General features: G+C 35.9%; 1 protein-coding gene across 1 annotated transcript in view; it reads right to left on the bottom strand.

Annotated features, from left to right (window-relative positions):
* AP3B1 (adaptor related protein complex 3 subunit beta 1) overlaps nucleotides 1-23,272 on the bottom strand; it is a 236,592-nt gene that overhangs the window by 171,433 nt on the left and 41,887 nt on the right. Inside the window, exons 4-6 of the mRNA XM_040225914.1 lie at nucleotides 11,424-11,519; nucleotides 10,659-10,819; nucleotides 8,011-8,077 (exon numbers count right to left, since the gene is read on the bottom strand). Coding sequence (XP_040081848.1) covers nucleotides 8,011-8,077; nucleotides 10,659-10,819; nucleotides 11,424-11,519 — 324 coding nt within the window. The remainder of the gene's footprint in view (nucleotides 1-8,010; nucleotides 8,078-10,658; nucleotides 10,820-11,423; nucleotides 11,520-23,272) is intronic.

The raw sequence follows: 23,272 nt of genomic DNA, 5'->3' as shown, positions 1-23,272 counted from the left end.
ACTTATAAAATGGTGTCTTACCCCCACAGCTTAGCTATGAACTACCAATATATTCATTAAACATCATTTTGTAGCTAAATTAAGGAGAAGAAACTTTGTCACCAAAAAAATATAAATAAACAACTCAAATTTTCAGTAGGCACTAATCTAATTTGTTTTCCTAAGAAGCCATTTTCTATTAGAAAGTTAAACGCTACAAAAGGATTTCTTTAAAATTAACCTGAAAGGAAAAGGAAATAAATACCACTTTGCTTTTGAGGTGTTCTAAATAAAAGAAAGAAGGTTCACTACAAAGCTTAAATTGCTCAATAAATATAAATTTCTACATTTTAAAGAAAAATGAGAAAGTGTTATAAATTTTAAAAAGGAATTTTACACATCCAAAAGGTTTTCAGTAAAGAAAAGTGTTTAGGATATGTTGAATAGAGAAAATATGATGAAAATGGTAAATCTAGGAAAATACAATAAAGAAATTATATTAAAAAATGTAACAGTTGACTGTATGGTCAAGCATAAATAAAAATGTTCCCTTAATTGCACTGACATGGTAGCTCTTATTATATCTTTTAAAATTTACAGATACAGACCCCATGGACTAAGCCTACTGGGCTCCTCCGTCCATAGCATTTTCCAGGCAACAGTACTGGAGAGGGTTGCCATTTCCTTCTCCAGGGGATCTTCCTGACCCAGGGATTGAACCTGGGTCTTCCATGTTGCAGGCAGATACTTTACCATCTGAGCCACCAGGGAAGCCTAACAGATACCTTCAGACAATAGTTATCTAAGTAATTCTAAGATGTTTTTCTGGTTATATCACCAAAACTGTATTTCTAAACCCAAAGTGACTTATTTTGGGGAAAGGACTTTTCATATGACAAATATAAATATTTCTCTAGTAAAAGGGAAAAACATTTCTATTTTAATAGGCCTTTTATTTCTACCTTTTCTTAAAATCAGAATGACACAACTAATTTTGAAATCTCAATTTCAAGAAACTCTTCTTTTAGACTAAAAGAAGCAATAGAAGGTAGATCTCAAAATCAACAGATATTAAATAAAGTTCTTAAACATATTAACACCTTTCAAAATTATATTTATCAGCAGCAAGAGCAATGCCATCATCATTATCATCATGATCCCCAAAAGCTCCTGCTGACAGCAAATAAACTCCTTTTAAAATGTGGAAATAAATTAAATTTGGATCATTTAATGAGGAAATTTTAAATAAAAATGATTTAGGTTTTTTATTTTAAATATTAATAGTCACACTATTAATTAGTGGGGAAGAAATATAGCTATATCACTTCAATATATCTGGTAAGAAAAAGTAATAATAAACATAAGATCCATAAATATCTATATAGATATCATAATGTTTTCAATCTTTTTACATCAAATTATAAGCATACAAAGGAAAAAATAATCAGAAAACATTCACAAAACATAAATACTTAAATACTGGGTAGACAACTTAAATACTGGGTAGAAAGTTAATGCTACCTGGGGAACTGTGAATCTCTCAACGCGAAGTCAGAGAAAGCAAAAAGATTAAAATCAAAGCTCTAAGCAACACTAAAATACTTTGGAATTTCCAAATTTTAATTACATGTAAGTAGAAAATAAGCTCTAAAATCAGAGAGTTATATGTCATGTATGTATCACAAACCTTAAAGATCTATGACAGTCTGAAACAACTGCCCAGAATAAAAGCAGACATGAGTTACAAGCGGGCATAAGAGAGAACTGAAAGCAAGCAGAGAGAAAAAGAGGAGCCTATGAGTGAAAACACTAAAAGAAAGATTCCTGGTAGATCAGAACAGAAGATGAAAATCAAAACAATTGATGAAAATTATCCACAAAAAAAAATCCATGATGAAGCAAACAAACAACTCTCACGCAACACTTCAAAATGAATTAACTTGCCTCAAAGAAGCATTTCAAGATCACGTAAATGAACAGAAACTGAAAATCACAAAACAGAAATGAACAAAAGACAAAAGGAAGAAACAGAAGTTGACTGAAACCAGAAAAGAACCAGACATCTTAATTAAATTGCAAAATGCCCCGGCAGAAAATAGTTGAATAAAAATTTAGGAAGGGGCATTTAATTAAAGTACAAAAAGAACCAAGAGAAAGAACGCGAGATAAAGAAGTAAAGGCAGCAAAGAAGATCCAGCTTAGAGAAAACTGAACTCTCTGAAGAAGAAAAGCTAACAGCTGAGTAGAAGCAATATTTAAAACTTAACAGCAACAACAACACTTTGCCAGAAATAACATAAATTCTAAATCTATATTGTAAAAAGCCTCACTGGGTACCAGTAAAAAAACTGACCTTGACACACCAGAGAAAACTAAAAGTTAAAGAGAAAAAAAATCCTCAGGGTCAGCATCTTACTTAATACACACACATGACAGGCATTTCCTTTAAACTGAAACAAGGTAAGGATGCTCACCATCTCCACCACTACTGAACACTGTACTAAAGTTATACACCAATATAATTAATTATGACAAGAAAAATTAGAGTCATAAGTATCAGAAAAGAGAAAGTAAAGTTATCTTTTTGCAAATGATATATTTTCTGGAAAGAAACAATGGAGGTTGAAAGATAAAACTAAATCAAACAATAAAAGAATTCAGTAAAGAAGCAAAATATAAAATCACCATACAGAAAATCAATAGCTTTCTTCTATACCAATGTAACAAGTTCAACCATACATTGTTAATGTAATTTCGATTTACAACAGCATTCAAGGAAGTAAGGCTAATGATAAACGTAATTCTAAACCAACATTTAACTCAATTAGTAGTCCCCATCTCACTACTCTTCACAGAGTACAAGCTGGCAATTCCGAAAAAATACTTTATCTTCCTTCCAGGACTGAGCAAGTAAGTGTACTGGATAATGTAAGTCACATTTCTTAATGCTGGAAAAGGAAGTTGCAAATATTGACATGAAAAGGTAGGACACTGGAAAACCGTGTGCTTCTGCTCTGGAATTACAGAATTCAGTATAAACTGAATTCAGAGAACAGAAATTTGCTTTTCTTTTCTATCATATTTCATATGGATAGAAGTTTCTATCCATATGAATCCTGCTTCATATAGAAAATAGATGTAGGTTCTTTTCTAATTTTTTAAAAATAAACATATCCTATATATACTTTAGGACAGGTAGTACCTCACAAATGACAAGACAGTCAAAGCTCCCCAAAGGACCGATCTACCAATGACCGGAGCATGACACACACCATTTGGGAAGTAAAACATTGAAAATAATAGTAAATACCTAACTACCCACACCAAGAATATAGCAAATTAATTCTCACAATTATTCAACACATCTTAAATATCTACTATTAATGAGTACAATATTTTTTCTATTGTATTTTGGAAATAAATACAAAATACAGGGTCAGAACCCAAGAACAGACATTCTAAATTTACAAAGAAAGTATATTCTTTATATTCCTTTTTGAGTCGTTTCTTATTAATCTCCTTTTATGGTGTCAGGCACTGCGCTAAGGATTTTATATACAATAACTTTCTCAACACAAACAAAAACTTTATAGATTGGAAATTATAAGGCCTAAAAATTTGGAAGCTGAAATTTATGAAGGCTTGCTGCTGCTAAGTCACTTCAGTCGTGTCCAACTCTGTGCGACCCCATAGACAGTAGCCCACCAGGCTCCCCCGTCCCTGGGATTCTCCAGGCAAGAACACTGGAGTGGGTTGCCATTTCCTTCTCCAATCCATGAAAGTGAAAAGTGAAAGTGAAGTCACTCAGACATGTCCGACTCTTTGTGACCACATGGACTGCAGCCTACCAGGCTCTTCTGCCCATGGGATTTCCCAGGCAGGAGTACTGGAGTGGGGTGCCACTGCCTTCTCCGTATGAAGGCTTAATACATAGCTATTATTCAGTTGCTTAAGTCGTGTCCGACGCTTTTGGGACCCCATGGACTGCAGCCTGCCAGGCTTCTCTATCCATGGGATTTCCCAGGCAACAATACTGCAGTGCACTGTTACTTCCTTCTCCAGAAGAGAGGGGGATGTTCTCTGCTTCTCTAGGGGAACTTCCCGACCCAGGGATCAAACCTGCCTTTCCTGCATTGCAAGTGGATTCATTACCTCTGAGCCACCAGGAAAGCCCCTAATACATATCTAATAAGTGGTATAACTTCACGCTCAAATACAATTCTGTTTAATTCCAAAGAAGGTAGTTGTTACCCGTGGCATGCTACATCTTGTCTGAGAAGACATGCACATATTATATATGGAGATTTCATTTCTAGGCCAAGAAACTAATTTATTTACCTTATTATGTAGCAGAAATCATGGCAAACAACCTTAAAATAAAGGATCTGTTTCTTACAGATCTTAGTATTCTTCACAGTACTTGGCAAATGTCTTCAAGACAGAAGAAACTAAATGTTTTTTTTTTTTTATTATTACTAAAATCAAGTTATCCACAATATCAATAATATTGATTTTGTATTTGGGTCTGGAAGGATATAACAAGTGTGCCATACAAAAGACAAAAAGGAATCAAATTTCTTTTCTCTGTCTTCATTATGCCAACCACTACAGAAGAAACAAAGATTCTACTACATTATTGACTAAAAGAAATTTGCTGTCTAGTCTCCAAGTACAGTCTCAGGTAAATACATTATTTTCAAAAATACATAGTGAAAAAGATCACTACCATACACAACATATACACTGGATTTTTTTTAAAAAGTAATGAAGGGGGAATAACAAACAAAAAAAGACATGAGACATAGAAAAACATAATGGCAGCTATAAATTAACTATATTATAGTAAGAATTAATGTCAATGGATTAAACCATCTAAACAAAAAGCATATGTAGTCAGACCAGAGTAAATATCAAGATCCAACTTTATACAGACCTCAGGAAATACACATTAGATTAAAAAATACCAACAGGTTGAGAGTAAAAAGAAGGAAAAAGATATATTATGTAAACAGCAACTGTAAGAAAGTTGTACTGAAACAGGACAAAGTAGAATTTTAAAATTGTTTACGAGAGATTGAGACATTTTATAATGACAAAAGGAAGGTAAAACAATTAAAAGTACACTCTGCTTATTTAACTTATATGCCAAGTACATCATGAGAAAAGCTGGGCTGGAGGAAGCACAAGCTGGAATCAAGATTGCCGGGAGAAATATCAATAACCTCAGATATGCAGATGACACCACTCTTATGGCAGAAAGTGAAGAGGAATTAAAGAGCCTCTTGATGAAAGAGAAAGAGGAGAGTGAAAAAGTTGGCTTAAAGCTCAGCATTCAGAAAACTAAGATCATGGCATCTGGTCCCATCACTTCATGGCAAATAGATGGGGAAACAGCGGAAACAGTGTCAGACTTTATTTTTCTGGGCTCCAAAATCACTGCAGATGGTAGTTGCAGGCATGAAATTAAAAGACGCTTACTCCTTGGAAGGAAAGTTATGACTATCATAGACAGCACATTAAAAAGCAGAGACATTACTTTGTCAACAAAGGTCCATCTAGTCAAGGCTATGGTTTTTCCAGTAGTCATGTATGGATGTGAGAGTTGGACTATAAAGAAAGCTGAGCGCAGAAGAATTGATGCTTTTGAACTGTGGTGTTGGAGAAGACTCTTGAGAGTCCCATGGACTGCAAGGAGACCCAACCAGTCCATCCTAAAGGAGATCAGTCCTGGGTGTTCACTGGAAGGACTGATGTTGAAGCTGAAACTCCAATACTTTGGCCACCTGAGGCGAAGAGCTGACTCATTTGAAAAGACCCTGATGCTGGGAAAGATTGGGGGCAAGAGGAGAAGGGGACGACAGAGGATGAGATAGTTGGATGGCATCATCGACTTGATGGACATGGGTTTGGGTAGACTCCAGAAGTTGGTGGTGGACAGCAAGGCCTGGCATGCTCTGTTTCATGGGGTCACAAAGAGTCAGACAACTGAGCGACTGGACTGAACTGATGCACCAAATATGAGAGTTCCTAAATATACAAAGTAAGCAGGGACAGAACTGACAGCTCTATAGTTAACAGTAGACTTCAATATTCCACTTTTAATGAGCCACAAGAAGGAAGATCAACAAAGAAAAGAAGACCTGAACAACACTATAAACCAATTAGACCCAAAAGACATCTATAGAACACGCCACCCAAAGGCCTGCTGAGTATACATTCCTCTCAAATACACACTGAGCATTCTCCAGGACAGACCGTATACCAGGCCATATATTAACAGCTATAGTCTGGCTTCGCTGGTGGCTCAGATGGTAAAGAATCTGCCTGCAATACAGCAGACTTGGGTTCGATCACTGGGTCGCGAAGATCCCCTGGAGATGGTCATGGCAACCCACTCCAGTATTCTTACCTGGAGAATTCCATGAGCAGAGGAGCCTGGCAGGCTCCAGTCCACAGGGTCGCAAAGAGTCAGGCATGTCTGAGCGACTGAGCACAATACGAGGCTGCTGCTGCTGCTGCTAAGTCGCTTCAGTCGTGTCTGACTCTGTGTGACCCCATAGACGGCAGCCCACCAGGCTCCCCCATCCCTGGGATTCTCCAGGCAAGAACGCTGGAGTGGGTTGCCATTTCCTTCTCCAATGCATGAGAGTGAAAAGTGAAAGTGAAGTCGCTCAGTCATGTCTGACACTAGTCATGTCGCTAGTGGCTGCTATATTGGCTTCTATAAACAGATATGCATGCAACTGGGTGATATCTTCCTAAAATGAACTGGAATCCTTTTTTGAACAGTTTTGAGCCATACCTGTGGGTGCAGAGATACCACCAAAAGGTACCATTACACCAGCTCCTCCAGAGGTCTGCTCATAGATCCCATGCATTGCCATTATTTCTAGATCTCATTATCATGTCACTATACATAAAGAATAGGACTGGGATAGGAAGGAGGAAGAGACATGTACATTCCCCAGAGATGGGGAATTTGCTGAGTAAGACCATTCTAACCAGCCAATAAAACAGTGTTATACATATGAAAACATTTTAGTATCCAAGAAAAAAAATAATACATTCATAATACTAAAACACACTCCTCTATTTTTCATTATCTCTTTAATACTGAATACATTATAAAACAATTATGTTTTCAACTGATTCAGCCTTTAAAAATCCTAGTAAATCACTGTTTAAAATTAAAAAAAAGTTGGCCTTAAAAGCAGTCAACAATTTAGCCGCAGGTTAAAGAAAGAATTGTCTTTCCCCAACTTGCTCTTCTTCAGACTCTCATGAAGAAATATGTAACAAACTAAAATTCCAAATGGAACTTTTCTCTTTACCTGGACATTTTTATTTTTCAAGATTTTAATGAGCTCCATTAATATTTATATAATTTCAAAATCTATTTGTTGTTGTTCTGTCGCTAAGTCATGTCTGCCTCTTTGCACTACATGGACTACAGCATACCAGGCTTCCCTGTCCTCCACTATCTCCCAGAGATTGCTCAAATTCATATCCATTGAGTTAGTGATGCTATTTAACCATCTCATCCTCTGCTACCCTCTTCTCCTTTAGCTCTCAATCTTTCCCAGCATCAGGGTGTTTTCCAATGAGTTGGCTCTTAGCATCAGGTGGTCAAAGTATTAGAGCCTCAGCTTTAGCACTGGTCCTTTCGATGAATATTCAAGGTTTATTTTCTTTAGGATTGATTGGTTTGATCTCCATGCAGTCCAGAGGACTCTCAAGAGTTCTCCAGCCCCACAGTTTCGAAGCATCAATTCTCTGGCACTCAGCCTTTTTTATGGTCCAAATCTCACATCTATAAGGACTACTGGAAAAAAAACATAGCTTTGACAATACAAACTTTTGTTGGCAAAGTGATTTTTCTACTTTTTAATACATTATCTAGGTTTGCCATAGCTTTCCTTCCAAGGAGCAAGCGTCTTTTTATTCTATAAGAATTATTATATCATATATATGATAGAAAAATAATTATGTAAAAAAGCACAATTTTATTGGACATGAAAAGATATTACTTACTGTGCTTTTATCCTTCAGAAGTTTTTCAATTATTTCAATTAACATTTCTTTCTGCTCTGGATCAAGGCTAAAATATAAAAAGAAAAAAATTTACATTAATTTTTTCCCTTTATTTCTAACTTTAAGTGAGGCTAATCATTTCAAGAATATGAAAAATTTTTTAAGTTGGGGGGAGAAACAGACTTTAGATAGAAATAAACAGAAAACAAATTTAAAGTGGAATGAGTTGACTTTTCCTATTCTATCTAAAGTTGCTCATGTTAATTAAACCCAGATATCAAAACCATTAAGAAAATAGTTAAAGAACAAAACCACTTCTTAAAATGAACTTGAAAACCTTAAGAAAGTAATTATAGTTAAACCACAAAATCTTTTTTTTAACCAGGGGGAAATAAGAAAATAGGAATCATTTTTGACCATGGATACCTAACTGTCAAAAAGAAACACATAGAAATTTCCAAATAAGAATTCTATATCATTCTGGTTTACTGATGGAGACATGCATAATAAAACCTGCCATCTAAAACCAAAAAGGATAAACAAAGGCTCAGATATGTATAGAAATGACAGATGCATCGTAATACAAGCTTTACACACCGAAATAATTTCTTCCTACCACAGAATTCAATCGTTCATTTACTGAGAAACTAAACAACGGGCCTACAAAGAGAAGGAAGACAATCCAGTACACACAGCCCCAGATGTAATCATAAGACAGAATGGAGATTTAGATAGAGGACTCGGGGGGTAGGGGACACTGATGGAGGCAGGAAGGCTGTGGAGGGTTTCTTTGGGGATGTGACATCTCAGATGAATCTTAAACAGCTTTACATCTGGAAAAAGTAGGAAATATTCTAGGCAGAGACTAAAAAAGGATCAAGAGATGGTAATGAGATAAGAAGCATTTTATGGAGAGGACTAATAGGCAGTACTGAGCTACTAGACTATAAATTCAAGTCAGAGAGAGGTAACATGGAGCCCAGTGATGGGCTTTTAAACTGTCATAGTGAGCTTTGATTGGAGAAGGAAATGGCAACCCACTCCAGTGTTCTTGCCTGGAGAATCCCAGGGATGGCAGGGCCTGGTGGGCTGCCGTCTATGGGGTCGCACAGAGTCGGACACGACTGAAGTGACTTAGCAGCAGCAGCAGTGAACTTTGATCTTATTTTGTAAGTTAATAAATAGAAAGGATAAAGACTACAAAGCATGAGTTGACTTTGACAATTAACCTAAGAAAATGAGTTTCACTTTTCCTAAACATTATATAAGTTTATTATTGACCATTATAATTATCTGATTTATAATTACCCTGGAGGAGGGCATGGCAACCCACTCCAGTATTCTAGCCTGGAGAATCCTATGGACAGAGGAGCCGGGTGGGCTACAGTCCATAGGGTCACAAAGAGTCTCACTACTGAAGTGACTAACCACATAATTATCTGAACACTCAAAAATTTTAATTGTTTCAAATTCCAGCTCCATTCTCCCTTCTCTAATCTTTCCTAACTAATCCCATTTCTATTTTAAGAAACCCTATATGACAATCTCTGAGCTCTACCCTATCAAAGGCACTGTCATTGTTCCTTTATATATACATAAGACTTCCCTGTAGCTCAAACGGTAAAGAATCTGCCTGCCATGCAGGAAACCAGGGTTCGATTCCCGGGTTGGAAAGTTCTTCCGGAGAAGAGAATGGCAATCCACTCCAGTATTCTTGCCTGGAGAATTCCATGGACAGAGAAGCCTGGTGGGCTACAGTCCGTGGGGTCGCAAAGAGTCGGACACGACTGAGCAACTAACATACGTACATAACATACAGATTCATTATTTAGCAATACCTTACTCAATTATAGACTGCTTTAATTATTTGGCATATGTTTGATTATTTCCCCTCAAAATGTGACAGTACATCCTCTAATGTTTTCATACATCTTAAGCATATAGCACCACACCAAAAACACAAAATGATCTTGATAAAAGCTCATGAAGTAAATGGTAACTGAAAATAACACCAAACTATGCAAGATGATAAATCTTTTATATAAGCATTATATAGTCTACAGAGATCAAGTTACCATATATATATGTATATATATCTATCAGTATATATAATTATACCATATACAATATATATATCACATAAATATAGTATGGTGCTATATTTAAAAATCAGTATTTAAACAGTATTTAATAAAACGGCTCTGGAAAAGAAGCAGGCAAGGAAGGGAATAGCAGGACCAAAGATGGATGAAAGGGTAACAAAGTGAGCAGAGAAGATAACAAGCTTTAGACTCTACCCTACAATAAATAGGAGGAAAAAAATCTTAATTTTCTAATAACATACATGTATGTGTAATGAGAAAAACTGTATAAATGATAATTCAGTATCTGATTATTTTTCAGTTATAAAATATCACTGTCCCTAACAGGCTCACAAGTAGAAACCCTGCAAAGGCTCCCAAAATAACCAAAATGAAATAGAAGATGTATAAAGAATATTTGTGGGCAAGGGGAAAGAAACATGGTCATTGAGTTTACTTACTCAGTTTAAGGTCAGACTATTATATGAGTGAATAAAATATGCCTCCATGGGCTTTAACATTCCATGAGACATTAGGGATCTTTGGTATTATTTATAAAGTACCAACCTGTACAGTTTTTGTATTGCATGGGCTGCATTTTTTCTAACGTATGGTGATAAATCAGCAGAAGCTTCCTTAATGGCAAGCATCATAATAGGTACAATAATTGGCACTCTAATACTTGACAGAACTCTCAAAGCACTTGCACGAATTAGTTGATTTGGGTCCTAAAAATAGTACAAAAATATTCATCAAAATTTCAAGTTTGCAATATTTCAAACACATCATTATGATAGAGTTAACAGGTACTTATAGGATATAACACAACAATAGCAAAAAAAAAAAAACTACTTAATTTAAAATAAATAACCAGTATATGGAAATGGCTAAGGAAAAAGAGAAATAAAACGTTTCTTTCTCTGAGTAATGTTTTAACAAGCAAAGTAATGTTTATAATTGTACTTGATCATATATTACCAAACATGCAGGTTTTTGGAGTTTCATAATAAAATGCTGCAGGTCGTTAGTTTTATCTTAAAAAAAAAGTCACGCCCCCTCTTTGTATACTTTCAGCAAGTTAGTGTAACGATGAAGAGTTCTTTGATGCACAATAATGATTACATTGAACATAAAGGAACGTACAAGGCAAAGCCCAGTTATTATATAAATTATTTTCCAAGGGTATTGAATAGGCACAGTGAGAGGCCTTTTAACTCTTTCAAAAGATGACTGCACTATTGAGTGCATTATTGCTCCACTTCTTTAAATGACACACCTTCAACTGTGCAGAGATGCTACAGCTATTATTTGCCTGCTCACTCTACCATTTACCTTCAGAGCTCGCTGAAAAGTGCTTATAGACAAGAGGGCCAGATCCTGCTGCTCTTCAGCGTATCGGACCAGGTAAACATACACTAACTTCTTGATCTGTGAAAAAGAAAAAACCATTTAATCCTAGCCAGAGTGAAAACTAAACATTCAATACTGTCTATACAAAAATCCATTCTCAACTTTCCTGAACTAAGTAACAGAACCTGCTCATAGCCTACATTGTAAAATAAAGATAATATAAGATAATTAATAGAAACAGAAAAAGTTTGTGAAGTAAGGATTTCACTAATCTAATCTGTAACAGCAACATCCTATCAAGGTGTCCTTTCTCTTGAAGGGAAAAAAGTTCCTGAGCAAAACTCATACAAGAGTATTAAAACATTAACTGCAAAAGTTTTTTCAAAATGAGGGATACAAATAATATTAGGAACTTAGGTTCTGTCCACTAACCAAGTACATGGTATGGGAACTTACATTTGCTCATCTGTCAAAAGGTGCTGAAACACAACTCTGATTCTATGATAAAATTCAGATTCCAATAGACATTACATGATATTTTCAGCTCCAGAAGAATGTGTGACAACAGCATCAATTTAATGTAATAAAAATTCCAGACGGATGGAAGTGTGTTCTGAAAACTGTTTTCAAAGGCAATTAAATCACTAAATTTATAACAAAATTATGATGAGCAGAAAAATTAACCGAAAATTGAAATCTGAGCTGAAATTCATCAACTGCTTCCTTATGACACTACTCTCAGCTTGTATCTCCCTTTCCAAATATCTTCAGATACCACTGCCTGATTAATTTTCTGATATATTTCCATAGGACATATCTAAAGGTTTATGGAATGTTCAAAGAGCATGGGAAAGAAGGAGAAGAAACAGCTGGAATCGATGCTGAAAAGGAAAACTGCTATACTGGGCCACATTTTACATCATAGGAACCAATGTGGATTTCTTTAGGGACAACTGCCAGGGCCTCCCTGGTGGCTTAGATGGTAAAGAATCCACCTGCAATGCGGGAGACCTGGGTTGGATTTCTGGGTTGGAAAGATCCCCTGGAGGAGGTAATGGCAACCCACTCTAGTATTCTTGCCTGGAGAATCCCATGGACAGAGGAGTCTGGTGGGCTATATAGTCCGTGGGTTCGCAGAGTAGTACACGACTGAGCAACTAAGCGCAGCGCGGCCGTGGCCTTCTCTCCCTTATGCTTCAACTACTCTCGACACAGACAGCAGTGTTCTGAGTTCCTTCACCATCCTGTTTGTTCCCTTCTATTCACCCCAGTTTGCCTATATTCTTTTCAGTGTGGCACTCCAAGCTACAAATGAAGTCTAAGCAAGACAAACTAGTTAAGATTTTGTTCCAGATGAGGTGCTTCTACTGAGACAACTAATTCTTGATTAAAACCATATAGTTTTTCCAAAGGTACTACTGACTAAAGCAATCCACAGGCCTAGTGAGGTCTTTTAAAAGGAGGACAGTATCTTACACATACCTACAGAAATTTTCAACAACTTAAATTCAATCCATCATGGCACCCTCCTCAGATAATTTTAGCTCTTAATCTATAATCCAACCTATTTTGCTATTCTTCACAATTTCAGGAACAAGAGGGAAAACTTAATGAACATACTTTCTACATGTTTATCATTACTAATAAAAATGATTAACACACCATTTCAAGGTAATATCAATTTGTACTATATTGACAGGTTTATAGGTGAAATTAACAAAAAACATATTTCCAGTTACTCTTCAGTGTTCAATAGACCCACAGAATCTTAAAAACGAAACCTCATATATAATACAGCCCATACTGTATGTAAAACCTACTCAATATAGCCCATAATCTTCCCTTTCCAGCAATCAGAAATAGTCCTCAAATATAACTTGATTTTCTGTCTCAGTCTCCACTTAGCTTATTATCCTTTTTTCTCTCAAGTTCTACTTATCAAAATCTTCCATAAAAGCAAACATTAAACAATAAAATTTCCACTAGTAGGGGAACAGTAAAACAAATTACAGTATGTCCACATAACATTGTATTACGTGGCCATTATATATAATTAGGTGAATCTATATTTGACATTGAAAATATGTCCTTGTAAAAACTTTTAAGGATGCAAAACAGTATGCATTTTATGATCTCACTTCTGTATTAACAGAAAATATACACGCATATGCTGTATTTTATCAGTCTTAGGGTACACCATCAATTTGTAAGATGTACCAAAATTTCACGGACCACAAGAAAGGTACAAAACTTCCGCCAAGTTTAAGTCATCCTCAACTGTAAAGATAAGTCCCAACTGCATAAACTTTAAAATAGAAAACACATGTCTTAGACCAGACATAATACGATAATAATAGCAAATAGTTATATACTTAACTATGTGCCAGGAACACTTCTAAATGTTTTAATTAGATTAATTAATTTTATATTCATAACTCAATGAATAGACATTATCATTTCTATTTTACAGGTGAAGAAACTGAAGCAGAGAGGCTAAGTAACTTGAGCAACATGGAAATCTATTCAACAAAGAACCAAGATTCAAAGCAGTTAAGCATAAAAGTTAAAAAACATTACACAGTAAAGTGTTAACAGTGACTGTCCTTGGGTAATGGTATTAACCAGTGACCTTCACTCTTTACATCTTTCTATATTATTAATTTTTTCACAATGAATATTAAGTTTATACTCATAAACCAATAGACATTTTCACTTCAGGGGTGATCTCATCTTTCCAGACAACCTCCAACCCCAAAATAATAGTACTTTCTCGGATTTTAAAAGTATTTGAAGTTTTTATTATAAACAATCTGAAACAACGTATTTTTAAGTTCCCACACTCCTCTGAGATGGCTTTTTCTATAGCATTGGCAACGTGTAGCCACCAGAACTATTTTAAATGAGTTCAACAGACAAAAACTCAGCTAAATCAACAAGTTTTTGCAAGTCAACCGAACTGTGACAGCCCCTTGCGTTGAACGTTAGCCAATCAGGAACAAATTCACTCCAAAAAAAAAACCACACCCTGGCGTGTCAATCAATCAAAAGCAGATCTCACCCAAGTGCCCACTCATCCACAGATGATACCAACCCACTCAGGCCCCTTCAAGTCCATGAAACCTTCAAATGATCACTGAATCAAGTGATCTCACATAAGAATACAAAAAATGGGTTCCAAAATTAAGTGATAACTAGTATACAAGATGCTAACCAAATGATCCAAATATACCCAATGCTTTAGATTATATTTAAATGGATATATAAAATCTTTAAATTCTTAAATCCCAGTTTAAGAAGTACTTATCATTTTCTCCCCAACCAGATTTTTAAGTTCCTAAGATTACAACAGCACCAAAAAGGAGCCAACATTTGCTGGTTGACTGATCTGCACCAATTTAAACATATCAAATCAACACAAGATTTTAAAGAAGATATTTTTCAAATCCACCTTGGAATGAAAGTGCGGTTATTTAGTACAGGCACCATAGCCTGGCACACAGTAAGAGCCCAATAATAATCAGCTGAATGAAACATCACAGCCCAATGAGAGACAGGGTGGGGGGTGGGGGGGGACATTTCCTATTAGATGCTATATCTAACTTACTACCAATTGTTATAATTCATGAAACAGATGTTTAAAAGGACATCAACAAACTGTTAGCAAACAACAGGTATTAAGAAGATTGCCTCCAAAGTCTTTAACTTGTGGATTTTTTAAAGAAAATTAATCATTTAAAATACTCTTTCTCTTCACCAATTATATTCAGATCTCAGTCTACAGTTCTCAGCCAAGTGTGGAAACAAGAATGGGTTGGGTCCACACCCACCTCTTCATCTTCTTGGGATTTATTTCTCAGCAACATCTTTTATTTACCTAACTGTAAGCCAGCTCTTAAAGCTGAATTATGAACTCCAAAATATATCTAGTATATACACTGGCAACACTGAAACGTTCAAACCACAGCTGAGCTAGCAGGCATTGCTATAATTACTCACCATTGGAGAAGGATTTTTATGACTGTTATAGCAAAAAGCATAACAATATTAAATCACAGAAGGTTGCAAAACACTAAATTTGTTCAAGTTCTGTTATAAGAATCAATCAATATTGACCACAAGAGGCCTATGCACTGACTGGCTGCAGGTGTGCAGAGAAAGCCTACTTTCCCTGAAACCATTCTGTGACCAGAAATGGGAGTACTTAAAGCTTCGTGACTACACCATTCTCTGATCAGTTACTTTCATTCAATGTTACAATACTCCTTGCTGTAAAGCTAATCACAGCAGAGCCCCAGTAGGCTGGAAGGACACAGGCAGATCTGTTTAATTAGCTTATCAATACCAGTGCATCAAACCTCATGAGTCATTGACCAAACCTTTGATTATTTTTGTTCTATAGCCACTGATTGCTTACTAGGTCACTTTTGGTATCATTTGACATCGAATGGCTTATGACGTGCAGCTCGACTGTGCGTCTAAGGCAGCATGTACTTGTGAAAATGACATTTTGTACTTGACAGCAATGAAATATCCATTTTCTGAACATAAATTTTAAGCAGCTTAGGCCAGTTTTTCCACATTAGAGGATTAAGCCTGTTTCCAAAAACTAACAGCATTTTAAGAGCAAAACAAACCTAGAACAAACAGATCAATACAGTAGTTCCCCTCTACCTGTGAGGGGTACGTTCCAAGACCCCCAATAGATGCCTGAAACTAAAGACAGTACTAAATTCCATACATACTATGTTTTTTCCTACACACACATACTTATAATAAAGTTAAATTTATAAATTAGCCACAGTATGAGGCTAACAATAACTAATAATAAAGGGAACAGCCGTAACAATATACTGTAATGGAAGTTGTGTGAATCTGATCCCTCTCACTTACTGGACTGCACCTACCCTTCTCCTTTTTGTGGTGACGGGAGATGAGGAAATACCTATGTGTAAGATGAAGTCAGGTGAATGAAGCTAGCACTGTGATACAGGGTCAGGCTGCTACTGACCTTCTGATGTTACATCAGAAAGAGGATCATCCACTCTGGGTGAGCCTGGGGTCACCGAGCACAACAATGTTGATGGTTAGATGTCAGGAGCAGGTGTCACCAATGGTTGGGGACCCCAGAGAGAATGGCACAAAATTTCATCCTACTATGTGTTACAGCGAGCAATTTAAAACTTATGAACTGTTTATTTCTAGAATTTTCCATTTAATATTTTTGGACTGCAGCTAACCATGGGTAACTGAAATCGTGGAAAGTGAAATCATGGAGCAGAGGCAGAATTATATTTATAGGGACATTTGTTACAAATATTAGACAGCATATCAGAATCTGATTGTAACGGGTAAAAATGAATAGAAAAGTTCTACTACTGATAACTGAACATTACAAACAGCTAACAGTACAGAATTTTCTATTTAAAACAAGAAGCCTGGAAGTCCAGAAGGGACTAGTTACAGCATAACTTATTACCAATATCTAAGGACTTGGTCATTTCTAGCCATATCTAAAACATAAAAAATTTATATACCCAAATGGGCCAAAGACCTAAACAGACATTTCTCCAAAGAAGACATACAGCTGGTCAACGGGCGCACAAGAGTGATCAACATCACTAAACATTAGAGAAATGAAAATCAAAACTACAATGAGATATCACCTCACTCTGATCAGAGTAGCCATCACTTAAAAAAAAAAAAATCTACAAATAACAAATGCTGGAGAGTATATGGAGGAAAGGGAACCCTCTTACACTGCTGGTGGGAATGTAAATTGGTGCAACCACTATGGAAAACAGTACAAAGGTTCCTCAAAACACTAAAAAACAGTTGCCGTATTACAAAGAAATCACACTCCCAGGCGTATACCCACACAAAGCTGTCATTTGAAAAGATACACGCATCCCTGTGTTTTCAGTAGCACGATTCCCAATAGCCAAAACATGGAAACCACCTAAATGTCCATCAACACATGAATGAACAAACAAGATGTGGTACATATATACAATGGAATACTTGTTGCTGTTCAGCTGCTAAGCTGTGTCCAGCTCTTTACGACCCCATGGACTACAGCACTCCAGGCTTCCCTGTCTTTCACTATCTCCAGAGTGTGCTCAGATTCATGTCCATTGAGTCAGTGATGCCATCTAACAATCTCATCATCTGCCGCCCTCTTCTTTTGCCTTCAATCTTTCCCAGCTATAGGGGTCTTTTCCAATGAGTTGGCTCTGTGCATCGCGTAGCCAAAGTACTGAAGCTTCAGCTTCAGCATCAGTCCTTCCAATGAATATTCAGGGTTGATTTCCTTTAGGATGGACTGGTTTGATCTCCTTCCTGTCCAAGGGATTGTCAAGAATCTTCACCAGCACCACAGTTCAAAAACATCATTTCTTCAGGGTTCCACCTTCTTTATGGTCAAACTCTCACATCCATACATAACTACTGGAAAAACAACAGCTATGACTATACAGACCTTTGTCAGCAAATGATGTCTCTGCTTTTTAATATGCTGTCTAGGTTTATCATAACTTTCCTTACAAAGAGCAAGAATCTTTTAATTTTGTCCCCGCATTCACCATCCAGTGAATCCACCATCACCAGTAATTTTGGAGTCCAAGAAAATAAAATCTGTCACTGCTTTCACAATGGAATACTACTCCGTAAGTATGAGATAATTCCTAAGAATGAGATAATACCATTTACTGATTCAATGGACATGAACTTTGAGTGAACTCCAGCAGATGGTAAAGGACAGGGAGGCCTGCCTTGCTGTAGTTCGTGCAGCTGCAGAGAGTAAGACACAACTTAGCAACTGAACAATGACAACAGCAGCATTCACAGCAACATGGATGGACCTGGCAATCATCATACTCAGTGGGGCAAGTCAGAAAGAAGACAGATATCGTATGATAATCACTTATGTGTGCAATCTAAAATGTGACACAAATGACTTATCCATGGAACAGAGTCACAGACAGAGACACAGCCCTGAGGTTGCCAAGGGGGAGAGGGGGTTGGGGAAACGGTTAGAGATACAAACTGTTATACAGAATGGATAAGTAACAGGGTCCTGCTGCAGCACACAGAGAACTACACTCACCATCCTGTGAAAAACCATAACGGAGAATATACAAAACAATGTATACATATAACTGAATCGCTTTGCTGTACAGCAGAAACTGATACAGCAGTGTAAACCAACTCTCCTTCAATAAAGTTAAAACAAATTTATACCAACGCCAGATACCTCCCAAAGGAGAGCTAACACCAGATGATGACAAAAGGTCAAAGAAACTAAAGAAAAAGGAGGAAGGATTCAAACAGGAAGGATGGCTTTAAAAGGGGAATGACCTAAAATGGTTTCTGAAGCCAAGCTGCCTGGCTCTGGATTCTGACTGCCACACACTAGTGTGTGACCTTGCTCACATAACCTAATCTCTCTGCTACTCTGTCCTCATAATAAAAACATGGAAAATGAAAGAACCAGCTTCACAGGGCTGTTTGTGAGCATAAAATGAGTTGTTATATGTAAGGCACTAAGACAAGCTTTACCCACAGCTCACAACTTTTCTAAGTGAAATCTTGATTTTTTTCCTCAGCTACTTAAACTTTCTTATACCAAAAATCATAAAACTAATGTACATATCAAATTAGGAGCTCAGACAGCTCAGATGGCATTGTCATACTGCAAAAACAGTTTAACTGAATTATCAATTCAGAACTATACATCGTAACAAGCTCATAAATTGTACTTAATAAGCATCTACTAAAGTAATCACAAGTAAACTTTGAAAATACTGTAAGATCACATGCTCAGTCTAGATTTATCCCATTAATTAGAATCTGAGAAAGAACAGTTCATCAACTTAAGTCCAATATTAATTTATCCTGGTTCTTAAGTTGGCAACAAGTATACAAGTGTTTCGATTTTAATTTACTCAAGTTAGTCAAGTTCACTCTATGACGCCTATTCATTTGTGCACAAAATTCATCTATCTGAAATATGTATTGTACTTACTGTCTAATAGAAAATGAAATTACTTCAAAATGTATCTAAAAAGCAAGTTTAAAATTTTTATAGAATCTTTAAAATTCTATAATATAAATTATCCTATTAAAAAATTTAAGATGGCAGAAAAATATTTTAATATTGAAATATATACTCTTGAAATTGTATAACATATACTTCACCACACTTTTCCAGATTTTGAACATGCAAATGCAAATTATTTAAATGACTAATTTCTCTTATATGAGAGATTGACGCCCAATCTGTTACATAGTATTCAAATAACAGCTAAGGGTCTACATCATATCAACATCGTGTTTGTATGCTGCTGCTACTGCTAAGCCGCTTCAATCGTGTCCAAGTTTGTATAACACAAATGAAATGTGACCTGGCTGATCTGTTTGTTTCACTTAAGTAAAAAACTCTAATCATCATTCTCAGGTCATGATTATTTTATGCACTCTATTTTTCTTGTACCAAATGCAATCTTTTCATTAGAAAATGCCTTGTTTTCCAAACTAGAAGTAATTAAGTACTGACTATAAAACTGCTAATGACACGCAGCTTACTTAATATATTCTGTAAAACCCCGTTACAGAACTGTGATATAAAGGATGGAAAAGAGAAAGAGAATTTTCAAGCATGTAAACCAGTTATAAATTGAAAATTCTTCATGGTAAGTAGGAAAATTTGAGAGTAATGTTTTCATTTGGTTGATAACTTTCCATATATTTTAGGGTTTTAAAAATATTTCCAGATTATGATATAAAGCTATAACTTAGAAATAATAACTGAGAGATCTTATTTACCCTCCCTACCTTAACCACACAGAAAATCAGGAGGAAAAAAAATGAAACAAAAGTTTTCATATGTTGGACACCAGGCAGTACATTACTGTGAACCCTAAGAAAGGGGAAAAAGTCAAGGGAGCAACTCAAACAGAATTCGGAAGACTCACTGTGCCAAGGACACAGTGATCAAAGTTCACACAGGCCAAGGGTGCCTGAGTTTGCAAAGCAGAATACCAAAAAGGAGGCAACGTCAGAGAGAGTGAAAGAATGCACTCTGGAGAGGAACAACATCAAACTGTGGGCTAGCACAGTCTTGCACATACGATGAAACCTGAAGCCAGACCAGAAAAACACAGGGAAGAAGCAGGCAGAACAGACACCAAAGATCACAAAAAGCAAGGAAAAGCTCATGTTCTCACCAGCCAGGGAGAAAATATCTCATAAATATATGTACGACTGAGCAGAATCCTAAGATACTGCTTTAGTAGTGGGCTTACATTAGTCTAGACTAAAGGTGTTTCTGTATCTTTTAGTACACATTGAAAGTATGCTTTGACAAGTATCCTCCAATTAAAAATTTAAAAATACAAAAAACAAAAAGAAAGGATAAGGTGGTAAGAAATTCGTATTTAGTGGACTAGCTTGGAGATCTGATACAGCTACTGACTGTTTCTCAGAGTTTCTAAGCAGTTAAAATAAAACAGTATAAACTATCCCAAACAAGTATGCTTTGAAATCATCAAATGATCCATATAAACTTAATTGTGCATCACAAGAAAACCCAACACAATTTAAACAAAAATCAGGACAGTATGAATCATAACTGTGAGAAAAATCAGTCTCCAGAAAAAGACTTAAAATGACAGAACTGTCAGAACTAGCAGAGGGATGTTACAACTATTATAGATACGCTCCATATGTCCAACAAGGTAGACAAAAATATAAATATGCTGAAGGGACAATTGGAGGATATAAAAATGATCTCATTAAACATGCAGAAATGAAAAGTACAGTAGCTGGTAAGATAACTATACTGCAAGAGAGTCACAATAGCTAGACACTACAAAAGGGAAGATGGGTTAACCTGACCACTTCTCAAGTGAAGCACAGAGAGAAAAGACTGAAAAAGTGACCTGTGCAACAATATCAATTAGTGTACTGTATGTCTGCTTGAAATATCAGAAGGAACGAAGACAAAAAAGACATATTTTTGAAAAACTAATGTCTGAAATGTTTATCAATTTTAAGAAAACTATAAACCCACATGAGTTAGAAGCTCAACAAACACCAAGCAGAATAAGCATGAAGAAAAATATGTCAAGGTATACCACAGTAAAACTGAAAACCAGTGATAAAGAGAAAATCCTAAAATCAACAGAGGAAAGAAAAGATAGCTTACACAAAGAGATAAGAATGACAAGACACTTGGCATAAGAAGCCATGTAGGTCAGAAAACAATAAAATATTTTTTAAATACTAAAAGAAAAAGACAGTAAAGAACATAGATATATACATTTTACTCAGCAAAGATGTTTTCAAATTGTATACAAAAAAAGCTGAGAAAACTTTTAAACAAAAGCTGAGAAAACTTTTAAACAAAAGCTGAGAAAACTCATCACCAGCAAAACAAGAAACATTAAAGAAATTCCTCTAGTCATTTAGGGAAAAAAATTCATTCATTCATGGACTACATGAAGAAATCAAAAGGGACATGAATGGTAAACACTGAAGGACAAATAAAAGACTTTGCGGGGTGGAAAGGGGAGCTCATTTTTAAATTTCTTTAATAGATATATGGACTTCGTGGTAATTTTGGAATAAAACCGAAGTAGAACAATCTCCCACATACAATTAAAAAACCTAGATATAACACAAAAAGCACTAAAGTCCCTGGCAATGAAACAGAAACAGACAGATTCTTCTGGTATAGAGAGTATGTGCAAAGATGGTAAGAAAAAGAGCTGCATGAACTACCTTCCCCATTTCCATGGTCTTCTGCTGAGGCCAAGTGAGCAGGGAATGGAGTACAGGTGGAGGCACTGATGGACAAACCAGTCTCTCTGACAGAACCCAAAAGTGAACACAGCAACACCACGGCCACTGAACAAACAGGGGAATCCACAAAGGAGAGCCCGGAGATGGGCTCATCAGGCAGCCTCTAGCCACCTCTCTGACTGACTTCTGAACCATGCAAGCTCAGAACAGACCCAAAGCAGCTCAGCAAAAGACAAAAAATATGAGATTAAGTTGCTGCCTATGCAACAGAATTTGAAATCTGAATCTAGGCAAAATAACTGCCTTCTAAAACAAAAACATCACCTATAGAATATAAAAGGATGCATAATCTACATAATTTAGTATTCATTATTTCAAAAGAAACAAACCTAAATTACCCAACATAAGAAAAAGTAAAACAATGGGACATAAGCACACAAGAAAAGGAAATCAACAAATACAAGCCTGAGGAAATAAGGATACTGGAACTAGCAGACAAGGATTTTAGAGCTGGTGTTGCACTTATTCTTAAGAAAAAGAAAATGTGCTCTCCATTAATATAGGATATAGAAAATCACAGCAAGGAAACAAAGGATATAAAGGGCTTAAACTGAAATTCTAAAATGAAAAGATAGTTTTAATACTTTTAATATCTTAATTTCTAAAGTAAAAAGGAATGTACTTAATTAAATGGACTGAACAGAAGAATGAGTAAGCAAACTCAAAAATAGATGAGTAAGAACTACATAATACAAAGAATAAGAAAAACATCTTAAAATACCAACAAAGTTTCATACATTCTCGGATAAAAATTAAACAACATAACATATATGCAATTTTAATACCAGAAAGAGAAAAAAGAAGAGGGCAAATATTACCTGAAGATATAATCGCCCCAAATTTTCCACTTTTGATCAAAGACAGGAACTTACAGGACTAAGATGCTCAACACACACCAAACCAAATGAAGGTGAATAAGATCACACCAAGGTACAGTCTAGTCAGATTACTCAAAGCCAAAGATAAAGAGTAAA

Source organism: Oryx dammah, unplaced genomic scaffold, assembly GCF_014754425.2.
Source record: "Oryx dammah isolate SB20612 unplaced genomic scaffold, SCBI_Odam_1.1 HiC_scaffold_26, whole genome shotgun sequence".
Taxonomy (NCBI): Eukaryota; Metazoa; Chordata; class Mammalia; order Artiodactyla; family Bovidae; genus Oryx; species Oryx dammah.
Note: the sequence above shows the minus strand (reverse complement) of the source record. Positions and strands in the feature narration are given on the sequence as shown.